This window comes from Terrapene carolina, unplaced genomic scaffold (genome assembly GCF_002925995.2).
Source record: "Terrapene carolina triunguis isolate 2854851 unplaced genomic scaffold, T_m_triunguis-2.0 Scaffold247, whole genome shotgun sequence".
Lineage (NCBI taxonomy): Eukaryota > Metazoa > Chordata > Testudines > Emydidae > Terrapene > Terrapene triunguis.
Genome location: NW_020664598.1, coordinates 1,315,044 through 1,333,917, shown reverse-complemented (window position 1 = coordinate 1,333,917; position 18,874 = coordinate 1,315,044). Strand labels below are relative to the sequence as shown.

The following is an 18,874-nucleotide window of genomic DNA, read 5'->3' as shown; positions in this document are numbered from 1 at the left end:
TGTTATAATAAATTCAGGCTTTAACATAGGTTGTCATAATTTCAATTCTAAAGAGGTTTCTCTTAAAAACAAAATTAATTTAAAATCAATCAGGTTTAAATAAACATTTTTAAAGTGAATTTTTATCCACACTGCAAGATGTACCTGTTCAGATCAGAAGGCAATAAAAGTACTATATAAATATTACTAGTACAGAAAACTGCATGCAGAGGTGGGGTCTGAACACCAAAGCAGGCTATTTATACTGTCTGGAAGTAACTTCCGGTCCAAAACCAGGGAGTAGGTAGGTAGACAGAGGCCCCAGGACTTTTTGGAAGACAGCTGCAGGGGGGAAAGGGAGGGAGACTGTACTCAAGTGGACTCTATATGCATTCACACAGCATAGTAGCTTGAGCATCAGCAGCACCTGAGCTCAACCTAAACTCCCTTAGGTTGCTTGATTTAAAGCACCATCACTCAAACCAGAAATTTTTGTATATGGACACGAGCTGGGTTAGGGGCAACACTTGCGCTATAATTTGAGTTAACTTTGCAGGGACGACAAGCCCTTAGTCAAGCATTTAGTCCAGGCTGTATGCAGTTTAATCATAAACTGTGTGCTTACATTAGGGTTTCCACTTAATGAACAAGTTTTCAGTTACAAAGCCAAGCCAAGAAACTTAATTTTTCAAAACCATACTTTATTATTTTTTTTTAAAGGCAACTAGAAGTATTTCAGAACTATATTTCTTAAGCAAAAAAGAATTCACATCTCTTTCCATTTTGCAGGGTTATTAGTATGAGAAATAAAGCATTTGGTGTGTGTGATTTTTGCATCTGTTGTTGAGTTCCTAAACAAGTCCAGATTTAATTAAAAACAGTGACATCCATTATGGCTTAAGACACAGAATTACAAGATCACTGAACAGAAAAGCTTTCAGAAGACCCAAACGTGACCAAAAGCTAGTTATGATAAACTTTCCAACATGAGCAGGAGGCAAAGTTTAGTAAAGACAAACAAATGGAAGCAGCAAGAACATACCAGCAAAGACACACTGTTCCAAGGATACCCATGTTGTAAATTCACAAAGTGTTAAAAAGTATGCGTCATCTGTGCCAACTAATCCACCTTCTCATATTTATCCCAAACCCCAAGAACCCTGAATTGAACTGAAGTGTTGACCACTGGGACAGCATCATATTAAAAAAGAAAGTTAAAGATGGAAGACTGGGGTGTACAATAGTAGGAAAGGACTCGACTGCTCTGACAAGAGGACAGAGACAAAAGTTGAAGACTTTGGCCAAGAGATTTAATCTATAAGCATATTAGGACTCAGACTCCCTCAGAACCCAGAGTTGCTCTATTGTGGGGTTTATTCTGCCTTTAACTAATAATAATAGCATTTTACACCCCATGTTCAGGATAGCTTGCTCACTTAAAGGGACAGAGGTGGTGGTAGGGATAAGTTTCCTTCCTTTTAATTTTCAAATGGTTGAAGCCTGGCAAGAGTTGCCTCATCAGAAAGAGTACAACTAGTTAAAGACCTGCCAATCAGGGAAGGAAAGGAGTGCACTGCTACAGACAATAGGGTGCTCTCCCTTATCCACCTGGACAGAGATAATACAACAGTATTACATAAATATGTTGGGCAAGAATATAGCAAGTAATCTACCTAACCTCAGTGGTATTTGCAATAAAATGTGTTTCATGCCAGAATGAGCAAAGGATAGCCACAGAGCAGGGGGCAATCCTAAGTTTTAAACATTGTTGGCAGTACTGCCAGAAGTTCCAGTGTATAAGTAGTTAGAATATTGGTGACCCTTATTGGTTTTGCTCTAACCACCATCTAAAGTCAGCCACACATCAAAATGTAAAGCAAATAAAAGGGTGTGTAACAGTACCTGCAGACACCTCCTTCATCCAGTTAATACTTTAAAATAATTGTCCCCACTATACCCTTTTCTACAATTAGACCAATTTTCCTGTCCCAGATGGATAATACAGGACCCTGGTGTTACAATTCCTGCTTCTTTATTTGCTGGGGAAGTGAAAGCCAGGATGACAGTTTGATTTAAAACTGCTTTTTGTTAAATCAGACTACCTATTGAAAGCTTACAATCTATTAGAAGTCTTAATTCAAAGGAGACAGCATTTAATACTTGTAACAAATGGTTGCAACTCTGGGGTAGAGAGGGAGGATTGAAAGTGTATGTTACCAAGTATAATTTGAGTAACTAAACCAATCTTTGCAAAAAGTTTGATGCATGAGGCGGACTCTCTTTAGAGCACCCCAGTTCTCTTCATGAGAAGATTAGAGGTACAATGGTTTGTGTTATTGCAACACCTGCATTTGTTAAGTAATCAATTCTTTTTTCCCATACACTTATGATTTTATTAAAAGGGAATTTATGGTTGACTTCCAAATTTGGCTGACAGTTTGCTGATGAGGTTCATGACCTTGGGGTTGTTCTGGTACTTGGACATGTTTGCTGGGTTCTGGGCAACATCTTGGAATGCGACCATAACTTCCGGATCCTGCAAAAGCAGAGGAAAGATGTTATTGTAGCTTTATTCCAATACAAAAAGCCTTAAAACATTTCAAGTAAATTTAGCACTAGACTGACAGCTCTGGAGATTAAAGCCAAAGGTGGTGACACTCCTTAAGTCTATCTAGCTGGGTCTTGGCTGAGAGACCTCTAAAGAAAAATCCAGGTGATACAGGATGTGAAGCTGGAAATTCATTAGGTAGCATGTGAGTCAGTACTGAGCTAATGCCACAACAATGTGCAAGAGATACTATATTTTGGATGAGATGAAACTGAGTCTGACTTGAAGATATTACTGACACCATGTCACTTGACATGGGTAAGGATGTCAAGTTTGACAGTATTTGAATTTCGGTGACTTTGTTCTGACTGAATGTTCCCTCTGCAGTTTTATTTAGGTACACAATATCTCACTTTCTTTGCTGAAAAGTTCTTTAAATATGCTATTAGACAAAATAAAACTCTTAGAAGTGGGAAAAGCAAAAGTCTTCCATGTATATTAAGATTACAAATACCATGCTTGTGCTTATGTAAAGTGTGTACTTCATAAAGGCACTGGTGCAGTACAAGAATCACACTGGAGGCCTCGATGAAGTCAGCACAGGAGCAGATTTTGGATCTTAACCTTGACCAAGAAATGAAAGCCATCTATTTTAATGTCCTAAAGACTCAGGTACTCTGGGGTGTAAAACCCAGAGCACAAGGAGTTTGAAATAAATGTGCAATCTAATGTCTTCATATTCCAAGGAGTTTGGAGTTAAAACACCCATATGAAGATGGCAAAGTTGGACAAAGTCGGTCTGCTTTCTCAGCCTATTCAAGAGGTGTGCAGACTTTCCCAGGGCACGTCTCCCGATCTCTTCCCCCAACTTCCACCTCAATGTGAAAGTGCAATTTAAAACTTATGGGAAGTTTCATAGTTCAATGATTCAACAGAACTTTCATATGCTAAACAGATTTTAGACCAATCAGTTCTATGTCTGAGGGTTATCTGCATGCTCAGTTTGACATTTCAAAAAGTCTGCCTTAGATTTTTCCCTTACAGCTGTAGGGATTTCCCTCAGATTTTCACCTTTGGGCTGAGATTGAGCACAGATTGTTTCAGCCCAAGAACAATGAGATAAAGTTATAAAAAAACCCAGGGAATTTTATTAGATGCTACTTTGCTATTTTAACTAGTGTGTTTACTGCTGAAAAACAAGATTTTTATCTACACCAATTTTAGCTTCACTGCTTAGTATGGAGGAGTCAGATATGTATACTTTTCTGTACTGTGAGTGCAACAGCTTTGACATTTGCACTATTGGTCTAAGAGGCTCTTTTCACATTTAACTCTATGGTGTGCTTCTGAATGATCTTACTGAGCATCTGGGCATGCACATATTACAGTCTGTGTGGCCATCAATGCTATGGTTGGAAAGGCATTTCCATGATAAACCTCTTACACTTCAGCCATATCTGCACTAGACAACTGAACTGTTCTTAACTGAACTAGTGAGAACACCAGCTTAAATTCAAAAGCAGGAAGTGACAATGCCCAGATAAAGACAGTTATAAAAACAAGAAAATAAAAATGTGATAGCCACTCAAATGTAGCTTCAGAAAACAAACATTAGGCAAGCCACTTTCCTCCCTTCCCCTCAACACCCATCTCAGCTGATTCTTTGAGACTAAAAGCTCAACAGATGTTGGGGGGGGAAGAGAGAGTGTGTCTGTGTGCGTGTGGCTAATATCACTCATTACAAAACTCAGAAGAGGACAACTTCAACGGCGACCACCCTAAACAGGACTGGATTTTAGGGGCAATTAAAGTTTATGACTTAACAGGAAACAGCTTCTATAAACATAGAAGACTAAACTCCTATCTAGGTGTCAATATTAAGCATTACCATTTGCTAAATGTATGCAGAGCCAGTCATTCCAGCTACTTTTCAAGTCACCTATACATTAGGGAAAGGCAGCCAAAGGCCTGCCATGTGGTACTGCTCAAAAGCCTAGGAATCTTTTCCCATTAACTTGCAGAGAATGATCTCAAAAATCAGCATGTGAAAGATGACCATCACCAATAACTAAGGACATCAGAGCAAAGGCGTTGCCCTATTAAAGGCAGTGCACATTAGGAACTTAAGCCATTTTCAGCAATAAATCTACAGCACTGACAACTGTTTCATTCTGTCCACGCTGGGAGTTAAGGCACTTTTATCAGAGTGAAAGACTCTTTTAGGATTGAGCCAACCTCTTAAGGCTGTTTTTAAAAAAGTCCTTTCTTCCAACAGTTTCCCCATTGTTAATTACACTGGAGTTGTGCCAATGCTAAGCTGATCATGGCTACTAGCATTTTTACCATTATTATATGCTTGTCCTGGGCAGAATTAAGCCACTATGGAAGAACACCCATGGCCACTGGTGCCCTGTCTACACCAGAGCTTCCCCTGTTGCTACCAGTGGAGTTACACTGGTATTAGCAACAGGTGGAAATTTAGGGAAAAAGCCTAGTTCAGATAAAGCCCTAGTATAGTCAGGGCTTCAAAATGCCACTAACAAAAATCTGAAACCATGTTAGCAACTTTCTAGCAAGAACAAAGATTTAAAGACTCCTCTAGAAGGAAAAAGTCCTAAAAAGTTCCACACTGTAAAACTGGTTTACCAGTGGTGCCAATTCAGATTTCTTGCCTGGGGAAGGGGACACAAATCCCCCCCCTCCCCCATCCCGGGCAACAGCCCTGTTCATCTCCCCCTCGGAAGAACCCCAGATCTCCCTTGGCCGGGAAGTCGTCAATCTCTCTTATCCACATAGTGCATGAGCCGGTGCTGCCAGGAGTTGTGGACTCCCCATAGTTCTGCCATACAGGAACAGAATCCTTACGCACCAGGTTGCAACACCATTTGGCCATCTAGATGGAGGGGCAGCTGGGCCAAATTTGAGTGGCGCTGTGATCCCATGCATCAGGTCATTAAGCCACTCACTGATTTGGCCCAGTCACATTGTCTGTATGAATGGTGGCTCGGACAAATTTCAGTGGCATTACAACTGGAACCATGCTCTGGCAGCAGCCATACTGATTTATTACAGGACCACTGCTTAAGTGTGGTTGAGCCATGCTTCCTCCCCGACTCCTCATGATCAATGGAACACTAAGGCCTGGTCTACACTAGGAGGTTATGTCGAATTTAGCAGCGTTAAATCGAATTAACCCTGCACCCGTCCACACAACGAAGCTATTTAGTTCAACATAGAGGTCTCTTTAATTTGATTTCTGTACTCCTCCCCGACGAGGGGAGTAGCGCTAAATTCGACATGGCCATGTCGAATTAGGGTAGGTGTGGATGGAATTCGACGCTAATAGCTCCGGGAGCAATCCCACAGTGCACCACTCTGTTGACGCTCTGGACAGCAGTCCGAGCTCGGATGCTCTGACCAGCCACACAGGAAAAGCCCCGGGAAAATCTGAATTCCTTTTCCTGTCTGGCCAGTTTGAATCTCATTTCCTGTTTGGACATCGTGGCAAGCTCAGCAGCACTGGCAACGACGCAGAGCTCTCCAGCAGAGGTGACCATGCAATCTCAGAATAGAAAGAAGGCCCCAGCATGGACTGATCGGGAAGTCTTGGATCTGATCGCTGTGTGGGGCGATGAGTCCGTGCTTTCGGAGCTGCGCTCCAAGAAACGGAATGCGAAGATCTACGAGAAGATCTCAAAAGCCATGACGGAGAGAGGATACAGCCGGGATGCAACGCAGTGCCGCGTGAAAATCAAGGAGCTGAGACAAGCGTACCAGAAGACCAAAGAGTCAAACGGACGCTCCGGATCCCAGCCCCAGACATGCCGTTTCTACGAGGCACTGCATTCCATTCTAGGTGCGGCCGCCACCACTACCCCACCACTGACTGTGGACTCTGAGGATGGGATATTGTCTACGGCCGCTTCCTCGGAGAGGTTAGCGGACGGGGAAGATGAGGAGGATGAGGCAGTCGACAGCGCTTACAACGCTGATTTCCCCGACAGCCAGGAGCTCTTCATCACCCTCACAGAGATCCCCTACCAACCCTCCACAGGCGTTAACCCAGACTCTGAATCAGGGGAAGGATCAGTTAGTAAGTGTTTTAAACATGTAAACATTTATTTTGAACAGAACAGGAATATTAACAATGGGTTTTTCATGATTAGTTTGCGCTAGGCGCTCTACTTTTTAGTCCTTGCCAGTGCAGCTACTGGAAAATAAGGTCAATATGTCCGGGGATAGAGCTGAAATCCTCATGGGACATCTCCACGAAGCTCTCCTGGAGGTAATTAGAAAGCCTTTGCATGAGGTTCCTTGGGAGAGCGGCCTTATTGCGTCCTCCGTGGTAGGAAACTTTTCTGCGCCAGGCTATCATCAAGTACTCTGGGATCATTGCCTCGCACAGCATGGCGGCATACGGCCCTGGTTTTTGCTGGCTTTCACGCAGCATGCGGTCTTTCTCTGTGTCAGAAATCCTCATCAGAGTGATGTCGCTCATGGTGACCTGCTTTGAATTAGGGGAATGTTAGTATTGGGACTGCTTGCCTGTTCCTTTACATAACTGTAACCGGCGGTTTACAGCCACGCAGTGGAGGCGGGAGAGGGGCAGCATACAGGGATCTTTCCTGGGGACAGCCGCGAGGGGGTGGGACAGGGGCAGAGTTCATGCTTGCCGGATTGCCGGCAGCAGGAACTGGCCAACGCTAGGAGCATTGCTTTGAACGTGAAAGGAGGGCACTGCTATAAATTAAGTTTTAAGCAGCCAAAAGTCTACGGCTTACCATGTCAGCCTGCTACCTCAATTCCGCTGTCCTGCCCCGCTTGTCTGATCTCCACTGCAAGACCCCAGGCACTGAATGCCAAGGCCGAAAATTCGACCTTGTCCTGAGTGCGCATGTGATAGGTGTTGTGCATGGTCTTGTTCACAGAGAAAGACTATGTTCATTGTTCACAAAAATGTATCTGTGAGGAATTCACTCCCTTTTTCCCATCCCACAGCTGCGACTGTCTCCCGACCTACCCTGGCATCCCCCTCCCAGAGGCTGGCGCAGATTAGGCGGAGAAAGAAAAGGACACGGGACGACATGTTCTCAGAACTTATGGGCTGCTCCCGAGCCGAGGCGGCCCAGCAGACCCAGTGGAGGGAGAACATGTCGCAATACCAGCGATCACACAGCGAAGGGAGGACAGGTGGCGGCAGGAAGACCAGCAGGCAACTCAAACGCTGCTTGGACTAATGAGGCAGCAAACGGACACGCTCCGGCACCTTGTGGATGTTCTGCAGGACCGGAGACAGGAGGACAGAGCCCCCCTGCAGTCTATCTCTAACCGCCCTCCCCCGCCACCAAGTCCCATACCCCCCCCCCACCCAAAGTCCCAAGAAGGAGGGGCGGCAGGGGCCGTGAAAACTGTCACTCCACCCCTGCAGACTGCTCAAGTACCAGAAGACTCTCATTCCCAAAAATTTGATAAGTCCTTTCCTTCCCGCCTCACCCAAGCCCCCGTCCCAGTTTAATCCCCTAACTGTGTAGTTGCTAATAAAAAATACATTTCTGTTAATTACTGTTTCCGTCATGTTCTTTTAGAGGAGAGTGTGTTTGAAGGGGGGGAAAGGGGTTGGTAATTGGAGAGGACAGTCACCTTTACCAGGGTACAGACACGGGGCAGGTTCAGCAGAAGGTCACACACACATTGCAGTCACTAGGCACCCTGGTCAGTCTGGGAGGTGGTTTTCATGTTCTGTGTGTGGGGGGCTATGTGACTTTGTGGCGGGGGAGGGCGGTTAGAGATCTTATGCAGCAGTCCTTAGCCTGGATCACAGAGTCACGCAGCAGGGGATCTGTAACCGTCCTCCCCCACCACAAAGTCACATAGCCCCCACACACAGAGTCTCGAAAAGGAGGGGTGGCAGGCTCCGTTGAAACAATCAGTCCACCACTGCGGACCGCTCTAGGAGCAGGAGCCTGTCATTCCTCGAGTTTAGAAGCGTCCTTTCCATCGCTACACCCACTCCCCACCAGTCTGCATCCCAGTTTCAACCCTTTACCACAAAACCCTTAATAAAGAAAACGGTGTTAATGAACAAAGTTCCAATTATTTTATTTTTAAAGGTGTGTTGGAAGGGGGGGCAACGGGGGTATGTAACTGGAGAGGATAGTCAACATTAAGTGGGTAAAGAAACGGGGGAAGGTTCATCTTCTCTTTAAACAAACTTAATAGTCACAGGTTACCCTGCTCACTGTGGAACCTAGCTTTCAAAGCCTCCCGGATGCACAGCGCGTCCCGCTGGGCTCTTCTAATCGCACAGCTGTCTGGCTGGGCGTAATCAGCAGCCAGGCTATTTGCCTCAACCTCCCACCCCGCCATAAAGGTCTCCCCTTTGCTCTCACAGAGATTGTGGAGCACACAGCAAGCTGCAATAACAATGGGGATATTGGTTTCGCTGAGATCAGAGCGAGTCAGTAAGCTTCTCCATCTCCCCTTGAGACGTCCAAAAGCACACTCCACCACCATTCTGCACTTGCTCAGCTGGTAGTTGAAGAGTTCTTTTTCAGTGTCCAGGGCGCCTGTATAGGGCTTCATGAGCCAGGGCATTAGCGGGTAGGCTGGGTCCCCGAGGATCACTATAGGCATCTCCACATCCCCAACAGTTATTTTGTGGTCCGGGAAGTAAATACCTTCCTGCAGCCGTCTAAACAGACCAGAGTTCCTGAAAACACGAGTGTCGTGAACCTTGCCCGGCCATCCGACGCTGATGTTGGTAAAATGTCCCCTATGGTCCACCAGTGCTTGCAGCACCATTGAAAAGTAGCCCTTTCTGTTAATATACTGGCTGGCCTGGTGGTCCGGTGCCAGGATAGGGATGTGAGTTCCATCTATAGCCCCACCGCAGTTTGCGAATCCCATCGCGGCGAAGCCATCTATGATGACCTGCACGTTTCCAGGGTCACTACCTTTGAGAGCAGTAGCTCAACGATTGCGTTGGCTACTTGCATCACAGCAACCCCCAGGGTAGATTTGCCCACTCCAAAGTGGTTCGCGACTGACCAGTAGCTGTCTGGCGTTGCAAGCTTCCAGAGGGCTATGGCCACTCGCTTCTGGACAGTCAGGGCTGCTCGCATCCGGGTGTCCTTGTGCTTCAGGTCAGGGGACAGCAACTCACAAAGTTCCAGGAAAGTTCCCTTACGCATCCTAAAGTTTCGCAGCCACTGTGATTCATCCCAGACCTGCAGCACTATGCGGTCCCACCAGTCCGTGCTTGTTTCCCGGGCCCAGAATCGCTGTTCCACAGCATCAACATGACCCATTGCCACCATAATGTTCACGGCGCGGGGTCCCGTACTTTGTGAGAGGTCTGTGCCCCTCTCAGACTTAATGTCCTCACCGCGCTGCCGTAGCCTCCTCGCCCGATTTCTCAGCATTTGACTCTGAAAAAGGTGGACGATAAGGTGCGAGGTGTTGACAACGGCCATAACTGCAGGGATGATCGCAGCGGGCTCCATGCTCGCAGTGCTGTGGCGTCCGCGCTGTCGCTCACCAGAAAAGTGCGCGAACTGATTGCCCGCCGGCGCTTTCAGGGATGGAGGGCGGGAGTGACGGTTGAATGATGACAGTTACCCAAAACCACCCTCGACACTTTTTTCCCCAGCAGGCATTGGGGGCTCGACCCAGAATTCCAATGGGCAGCGGGGACTGTGGGCTAGCTGCCCACAGTGCACCGCTTCCAATGTCAACGCTTGCCCCGTTAGCGTGGACTCACAAAGTCGAATTATTGTCCTTAGTGTGGATACACACGTTCGACTTTGTAATATTGGTTCCACTAATTCGATTTAAGTAAAATCGAACTACTCTCGTAGTGTAGACATACCCTAAGTAAATCCTCCCTCCACCGCGAAGCGTCACCACTACTGTCTACATTAAACAAAGAATGCTGTCCACATTACATATTTTTGCAATAGTTCAGAAGAAAGATCAACACTGGCAGAATCTCAGAACTTATACCAAGTGCTTCCAGGCTCTAAAATGCACTATCATTAACACCAGCACAGCTGCTGAGAACAGAGCTTCTATGTGATTTCAAAGCACTGGTTGGCAGTGTGAATTATGACAACTAGACAAACCAGTGAAGCTGAAATTCTTGTTTCTCACGTAAAGCTGTGTCAATAACCGATTTTTTGGTTCACTGGCCATTAAAAAAAGAAAATAAAAAAATATTTTTGAGTTGACCTGAAAAAATTTCTCAGCAAGCCAAGAAGTTGAAATTTTTTTTTGTTTCAGATCAAACTAAACCAAATCTTTTTATTCAAGATTCTTTTAAAAATTTTTAAAGGGACAATGAAGTAGGTTTTTAAACAAAGGAGTTTTGAATCAGGAAATTGAAATGTTTAATATTTCCAAAATATCAAAATGAAATGTTTTCATTTTTAACATTTGTAGTTTTTTTGGTTTTTCAACCAAAAACACTGACAAATTTGAAACAAATTTTTTTAAACTTTTTGGTTGACCCAAAGCTGAATTTTTTGGCAAAGAAAGTTTTGATCTAAAAAATTTCTTGCAGTATTATTCATGCATGCCCTGGAAGCCATTACTGCAGATCTCACCAGTTCCGGTAAAGATTTGCTCCCAGGTATTGCTATCATTAAAATTAATGACGTCTGCATGGGCCAAAAGCATTGTACACATTTTGCAAGCTTAAGACATTCCAAACAATTATTTCTTGCTATGCTTTTGCTTGGCATAGAAGGCTTCAAAACAGCTATGAAAAACTGTTTCAGCAGGTCAGTGTGCCCAGGGTACTAAGTATTTCACATCTGAAAGCCATCCAGGACTAAAGTCCAATTTACATGTTTAAATAAGATCAATAAGACACCTTTATACCTGCCCATGTAGACTTTTCAGAGTCTCTCAGTTTTGTTTCAGACCCACCCATAATTTTTCTTCGACAACTGCCAACTGCCGATTTGCCTTAGGGCCTGTTAGTGGAATGCTTCTCCTCTGAACTCCAACACCATAACTGGTTTAACAGGATATGGAATGTTCTTAGCATGGGAAAAATGGGCTTTAATATATGGTAATATGGAATTTGCCAGATCAGTTCATCCAGCCCAGTGTTCTGCCTTTCAATTAGCCTTATGACCTCACTCCTGTCCCTGTTTTATCTTTAGTTGTCCCCCGTACTCACTTGGAATCCCGGACCTGTGGATACTCCCCTTAGGCTGGGGGGAGGTCCTTTAGTAGAGGGCGGGCTTCCGCCCGCTCACTTCCTGGATCCCAATAGGAACAACAAGATTTATCCATACACATTCAAAAGACAACAAGCCTTCCCATTCACAGTAGGGTCAGATCTCGTAGAAGTAGTGTAATGAGAGTCCCACAAAACCATGCAAAAAAGAGAGGGAGAAAATAGCTCCAAAAAGCTAGAGTGCATGCTGTATTGTACAATTCTAGTTTTGTCTAGAATATCTTGGGGCAGTGGAAGGTCAGGAGTATTAGCCACAACCAGCTAGACAAATAGCCTATATGGTCATTCCAAAAAGAGTGATGCCACCCATGCTGTTAGAGAGGGTTTCACTAACTGCTTGTCATTTGTCTTAAGGGAAAAAACCTCCCAACTTGGATAAGAAAAAGATTTTTCCTCCCCCTGTAAGTGACGAGAACATACATTGTATCCTCATTTTGCATGTTTATGTTTTATCACTGCAAGTCCTCACCTGCATGGCTGCAAGAACCTCTGGGTCACTGAGAATTTCATTGAGACCAGGCATCCCTGCCATGCCTGGCATACCTCCAGGCATACCTCCAGGAAACCCACCTGCAAATAGAAAAGACAAGAATACACAAAGGAAAAAGTTCAGTCGTCATCTATACACAAGCACATGCACATAGCCCAGGACAGCCCATCTTTTACCAGTCCCAGCCAGGAAGGTGAACAAACAGGTCTTCCACAAGGCTACTGTTGTTCCACCAACTAGAAAGTAGGGGCTTCATCACCTTCTCTTCCTGTGAATATATGCATTTCATTTCATCCATATTTTTGGGATCTAAGGCAATAAGAGGCTCATAACAAAGGCTGCAGTTATTTCGGGTTAACTCACCAAACCAGGTAAAGCCTATCAGCACAAATCCAGTAGCATAAAAAGAGTTTAAGTGTCTGAGGCAGAAGTAACATGGGGCAGGAAGTCAGCAAAGACACACCTCATGAACAAAGCACACAGTAGAAATCTTAGGCTGAATGCTTAGTCATGTATTAACAAAATAAACAAAGTGCCATAAGAAATGCCAATTTTGGACACTAAACCAGAATACATCATGTGTGTTGAGCACGGGGTGGGGTCCCTGCTCATTCATCAATTCCCTGGTAGAACTAGTTTGAAGCCAGCCTACACTTAGTGTACCGCACCCTCCAGGAAAGTCTCCTCATGCACTGGCACAGAAGTCCCAATTTCTCCCCAATACTCATTGCAAACAAATTATAGTGCCAAGAGCATGCAACTATAGCAGGCTTATTATATCCCAATGCTGGGGAAAAGATGGGTTCCCTCTGAACAGTACAGAAATTAGGTCTTATTAAATGGATTCTGCTATGTCTTTTGAGAAACTACTCAACTGAACCCAGCTCACTCCCAGCACATATTTCTCAATATTCAGTCTGAATTTCCCTTCACCCAATCTCATCATATTACTCTTCAAGAGAGCCCTCCAGGTCACCTTGGACAACTCCTTTCCCTCCTAAAAGTATTTTTACAGAGTTCTATTCCTCACTCCTGGTTGGCTAAGCAATATATCATTTTTAATATTCTTCTCACACACAACTCTCTCCAACCCAACAATCTTCACTGTTGAGCTCTGAATCCCCTCACCTTTATTTACTACACACCATGAGTCATACTCAGTAGTTGGTAGGAAGAGTCCCTCTCCCCTTCATCCCTTCAAAATTAAAGGCTTCTCAAGTTCCTGCTCTCACAGCCTTGTCCTTTCGCTGAAGGATATTGAGAATAAATGAAAGCTCTGGCCCTGCCTCACATGGAAAAGCCAACCTCCTTCTGCGCCTAATTGATTATGATTCCCAAAACATGAGGTACCTGGAAAGCCACCAAACGGAGCTCCTCCTGCCTGTTGCCGGGCTTCTTCCTCCTGCAAATGAAAGCACATCATTCCAGAAAGAGCAGTGAAATGGAAGACAGCCTCCTACTACCTAAGTGGCCTTTTGGGGAAAAAAACAGCATCAGCTAGATTCGAGACACTGAAGAGCAGGGGTAGTCAATAGGCAGGACCGCAGAATGGACCGCAAAATCTTTTTTTATTTACTTATTATTATAGTTTTTTGGGTTTTTTAAAAATGTTCTCTGGAGTCTGGACCCTGACTATACCTTGACCAAGAAATTTTGACCTAGAAAAAAAACTACCCCTGCTTAAGAGACTAGCGATGAGGGCCACATAAGTACCTACATACAACAGAAGTGAGAGGAAAACCAGATGGCAAGGTGGGGAGGAGGGTACGTGAGAAACGAGAGAGAGAGAGAGGGGAAAAAAGCGAGGGGGAGAGGGGAAGAGGAAATCAGAATCATGTTCAGCAAAAAAACCTTTGTGCTGAGATTCAACTTACTGAATACAGGCAATTCATATGCTTTAATTACTGTTAAAAGTTAAATTTTTAAGAAAACCTTTGCTCTGTTGTGTGGTCAAGAAGGAAGTGAAAAGTTAAGCAGTGGTGAAACTGGTAACTGGATATTCCAGAGATTCAACAGAATCTGAGGATGCAGAATCCACCTCTGATTTCACTTCTCAGATAATCAAGTAACCAAGACACACAGCACCTAGCACAACTGGGTCCTGGTCCATGATTAAGACTCCTAGGCGTTATCGTAATACAAATACTATAATTCCATTTTTAAAAATATACATGAAAGGGGTTGCATACAATAGAATTTCTACCAAAAAAACTAACCTTGCACTACTCCCAAGATTATGCAGCGCTTTTTAAAAAATGGTTTTGTATCAAAAGCTCACCCTCTGTGCTTTCTCATGTTCCTCTCGGGCCTTCTTTACTCTCTCCAGCCTTTCCTTGATTTCTTTTTCTTCACGCTTTCGCTCATACTTCCTGCGATGTTCAGCAATCTTCTGAGCCTGAGGCAGGAAGAAACAGTGAGTATTCTTGTGCATTTCCAATAGAGCCATCATAGTATGGATGTTTTCCTCTGAGATACAGCATAAATTTAGCCACTGAACTAGTTTCAGTGAGTTTTTAAAACAAGTGTTGACTTCATCACGTAGCATTAACTGACTTTAGAGATTACATTTACCACATGTACCTTACAAATACTGTCAGCAGTATTGGGGCGTAACAACATGACTGGACTAGTCAAAATATGCACTTCCCCAACATACTCCCTTTTTACATGAAGCTCTGGGATTTACCATTCCCCTTATCATCCACATCATAGAGCTCCCCAACCTAATACCTTTGGCCAGCAAGAACAGTAAGAGAAAAGCCTGGACTCTTCCACAGACAGTCAATACCAGTTGTTTGCCATACAAACAGGGAACTTCCACAAGAACAATACAAAGAACATTTTTGTTGCTTCCAAAAACACCACCGCTGTGCATGCAAAATTTGACAATTAGGGCAAAAGATCACTTCCTGATTCTACTTTTGTAAAACGTTGGGGTTTTTGTCTTCTAGATGTCTTCATATGTAAAAACACTTGCATGCAAGTTCCTTATTAAACCAGAGCTTCCCTGAACTCAAGCAGGGAAGGAGAGGTGGAAAAGAAGTTGCTTCTCACAAATGTTCTCCAAATGTATTGCCTCTACAGAGTCCCACTGCAGAAGACTACCTACCAGTGATCTCCTTAAGGAAGGGAGCCAAGTGAGGACCCCTACAAGTGGAAAAGTAATTGAAGCACTGCCTTCCTGAAACCAAGTTCTGCTTTCGATAGTGTTGGGAACATGGTTCATGTCTTAAGTCACTGAATTCCACATAGCAACCCTGCAGATTTCAGATAGTGGCATGCATCTATAATTTGCTTGAGGCGGTCATTCCTCTGGCTGAAAGCTCACACCCTGAGACTCACGCACAAGAACACTACCTAGTGCATAAATGACTGGATATACTCTTATCCAGTTAGAAAGCCTTTGAATTGAGATGGCTTGACCCTTATCTCTCTCTCTATAGAGGCTACACAGCTTAGTTCTAAGTAGTAAACATTCCCTCAGAATCCAGAGTACACAGCCTTACCTCCCCAGGGGTTTCTGGGGCTTTGATAAATATACAGGCAGTAATATATTGATGTGGAATATGAGAATAAGTGTTTGCTATTGAGGCTGCAACTCCTAGACTCTCCTGCCATGGTAATGACCACTAAAAACAAGGGATAAGTTTTCAGCAGAACCTAAGTCTCATTTTCAAAAATGACAGACACTTAGAGCCTAAATCTTGCCCCTTCAGCCAGAAGTATTACTGAATGCAAGAATCCATGGGCTCAAAAGGGCCTTTTCATGAATCTAGCAAATACCAAATTAGAGTCTGAAAGATCAATAGGCTTTTAGATGGGAGAGTATAAATTTGTAAAATGTTTTTTAAAAGTCTTAGGATTGACAGACGTGGTCTCTTTCACAGAGACATAGTAAGCAGATCACCAGCCATGCTGCTGAGTAAAGGAATCTGAGGTCCAGAAGTGTAACCCTGTTTCTCTGCTGGGCGAAGGAACACTTGACTCATGAGAAGAATGAATGAATGGACAGGCTGGAAGCTCCGAGAAATAGGTTTGCCACGTTCAGAATGACATGATTAAGATTACTGTCTCAAAGCAGCTTTCCCTTAACTCCCAGTATAAAAGAAAGACATTCACTAAGCACTGTGGATCCTTGCCTGCTCAAGCAAAACTTCAGGCACTTATTGTATTGATTTGTAGCAAAGAAATCCATATCTGGATGAGCCCACAAGGCAGATAAGATGAGCCACCAAGAGTCTGAGTCGCCACTGGTAATGATCAGTATCAGATGTATACTTAAAAATGTAGCCTATAACCTAATAGGGCAGAGCAGACAGGTTCACTTCATTTTGGATGCTCAATTCCTACAGAAAGACTGCCTCCTCACAGAGGCAACTGAGTTTCACTTTCTCAAAGTAATATATCATAACTAAGGCTGCAAGTCTTTCACGGAGGTCACAGATTCTGCAACAGCAGTCCTGGGTTTTGCCCGGAGCAGCAGCGACAGGGCCCCGGGCTGCTGACATCCCCACTCCTAGAGCAGCAGTGGCAGGACCCTGCCCCCTACCCCACAAGCAGCAGCAGCACCCCAAAGCCCCCCAGATTTAGTCACAGATATTTATAGCACAAGTCATGGACAGGTCACGGGTTGTGATTTTTTGATTATTGTCTGTGACCTGTCCATGACTTGTACTAAAAATACCTGTGATTAAATTGTAGCCTTAATCATAACCATGTTATCTGTAGGAATCTACATCAATTACCCTTCAACCTCTGGAAGTAAAGATTTATGAAAGAGTCTGATGGCTCCCAATTCGAGGAAGAGCATGTGGAGTTTCATTCCTGAGGCTTCCACACACCATGGTAAGTTTGAGGAGTGCTTTTAGGATCTCTATTGAGACGAGTCAACCAAGACTATCATCTAATTAATCATCCAATTAAACCCTTGAAGATACTCTTTGGCAGTATTTGCCCACAGCAGAGTACTGGACGTCCAGCGGCAATTGTTTGGTTTTTACACCAGATTCAGCCACCCTTTCAAGGGTTGTGCACCTGAAGCCTTGCAGAGTTGGAGACAAAAGTGCAGTAGACATCAGGCTCAACACTCCGATAATTTCACTGGGTCTTCTAATCTAGACTTTGCTACCTCCACTCTCTGGATGAGTTCTTGGACCATTTCCCTAGGCAGTCAAGCTAGAGTTCTTGCAGAATCTAAGGGGGTCTTCTGTGAAGACTAGCCCTTGAGCTGTAGCCAAGATATATTCAGTTTACTGTAGAGATCTGAAGGAGCAGCAAGGCACAGCATGGTAACTCTTGCCTTGCAGGAAAGACTGATCTTTTAGCAGTCAGCCAGATATGGACACACCTAAGGCCCCCCATACAGATTAACTGTAAACACTGCCAAGCATTTGGTGAATACCGTTAGGGGTGCTGCCAGTCCAAAAAGTAGAACCTTATATTAGTTATTGCCAAAGATACTTCCTGTGCTTTTGCTTTATCAAGGCGTGGAAGTAGAAGTCTTCAGAGCTATGGTTCCATACCAGTCCTGAAGATTGAGAGGATTATGCTCCCCAGAACAGACAGGTAGAATTTTGTTTTCCTTAGGTAATTTCTTCAATTTGCAGAAGTCTAGAACAGAGCCTTTCCCAATATGGTTGCCAAGACCTCCTTTTGCAGCAGTTTCTGAGAAGGATGCTTGAAAAAGTAAAGGGAGTTAAGATGTGGTATGGCTTATAACTGGAAGGAATACTCACTTATGGGATCTAGGACCCACTGTTCCAGAGAAACACTTCACCATGCCTAAAAAATACTGGGACAAAGTCCCCAAATGGAGAGGCAGGAGAAGAGAAGAAGATCTGATTTTTTTGGAACTGGTTCAGGATCCTTTACCACATCCTTGCTTTTGAAATGCAGCATATGTTAATGAGGTAGTCAAGGGAAAGGAGGAAGACCTTTGCCTCCCAACGGGGATAGAGAGATTCATAGACTGCCTGGGTCTATATTAACAACAAGGAGTCTGGTGGCACCTTAAAGACTAACAGATTTATTTGGGCATCCGAAGAAGTGAGGTTTTTACCCACGAAAGCTTATGCCCAAATAAATCTGTTAGTCTTTAAGGTGCCACCAGACTTCTTGTTGTTTTTGTAGATACAGACTAACACAGCTACCCCCTGATACTTGACACTATGCATGGGTCTATATTGGAGACCAATCCAGAAGCGGTCTGTTGAAATTCCTTTTTGAGGAACCTAGAAGATGACTTTATGAGGAACAGATTAACCCAGCCCCAGAGATCTGGCCATGGACCTCCTGGTTTTTAATTTTTAAGGCTTCATCGGTCTTAAAACAGAAAAATGGTCAGCTCCTTTCAAAGAGTAAATCTATTATTTTGGTTTGAGTCACTAAGAGACCTGAATGTCTGAACCAAGAGAATGTCTTGAGAAACAGCTGTGGACAAAAGCCTGTCAGCTGTATTCAATGTATCTTAAGAAGCCCTTAATTATTAGAGACCTCTTAGCATTCAAAACCCTATAGAAACTCCTGCTTTTTGCCTTAGGGGATGATTTAGACTCATAAGACCATCCCAGGCTATAAGCTATGTCAGGCCACATAACCAGAGGCCCGCAGAATCAAG

The 18,874-nt window shown here is 44.1% G+C and overlaps 1 protein-coding gene across 1 annotated transcript in view; it reads right to left on the bottom strand.

Annotated features, from left to right (window-relative positions):
- Positions 1-663: 663 nt before the first annotated feature.
- ST13 (ST13 Hsp70 interacting protein) overlaps positions 664-18,874 on the bottom strand; it is a 37,430-nt gene continuing 19,219 nt past the window's right edge. The window contains exons 9-12 of the mRNA XM_024200408.2: positions 14,537-14,653; positions 13,609-13,660; positions 12,238-12,338; positions 664-2,515 (exon numbers count right to left, since the gene is read on the bottom strand). Of these exons, the coding sequence (XP_024056176.1) occupies positions 2,387-2,515; positions 12,238-12,338; positions 13,609-13,660; positions 14,537-14,653 (399 nt within the window). The 3' untranslated portion in view covers positions 664-2,386. The remainder of the gene's footprint in view (positions 2,516-12,237; positions 12,339-13,608; positions 13,661-14,536; positions 14,654-18,874) is intronic.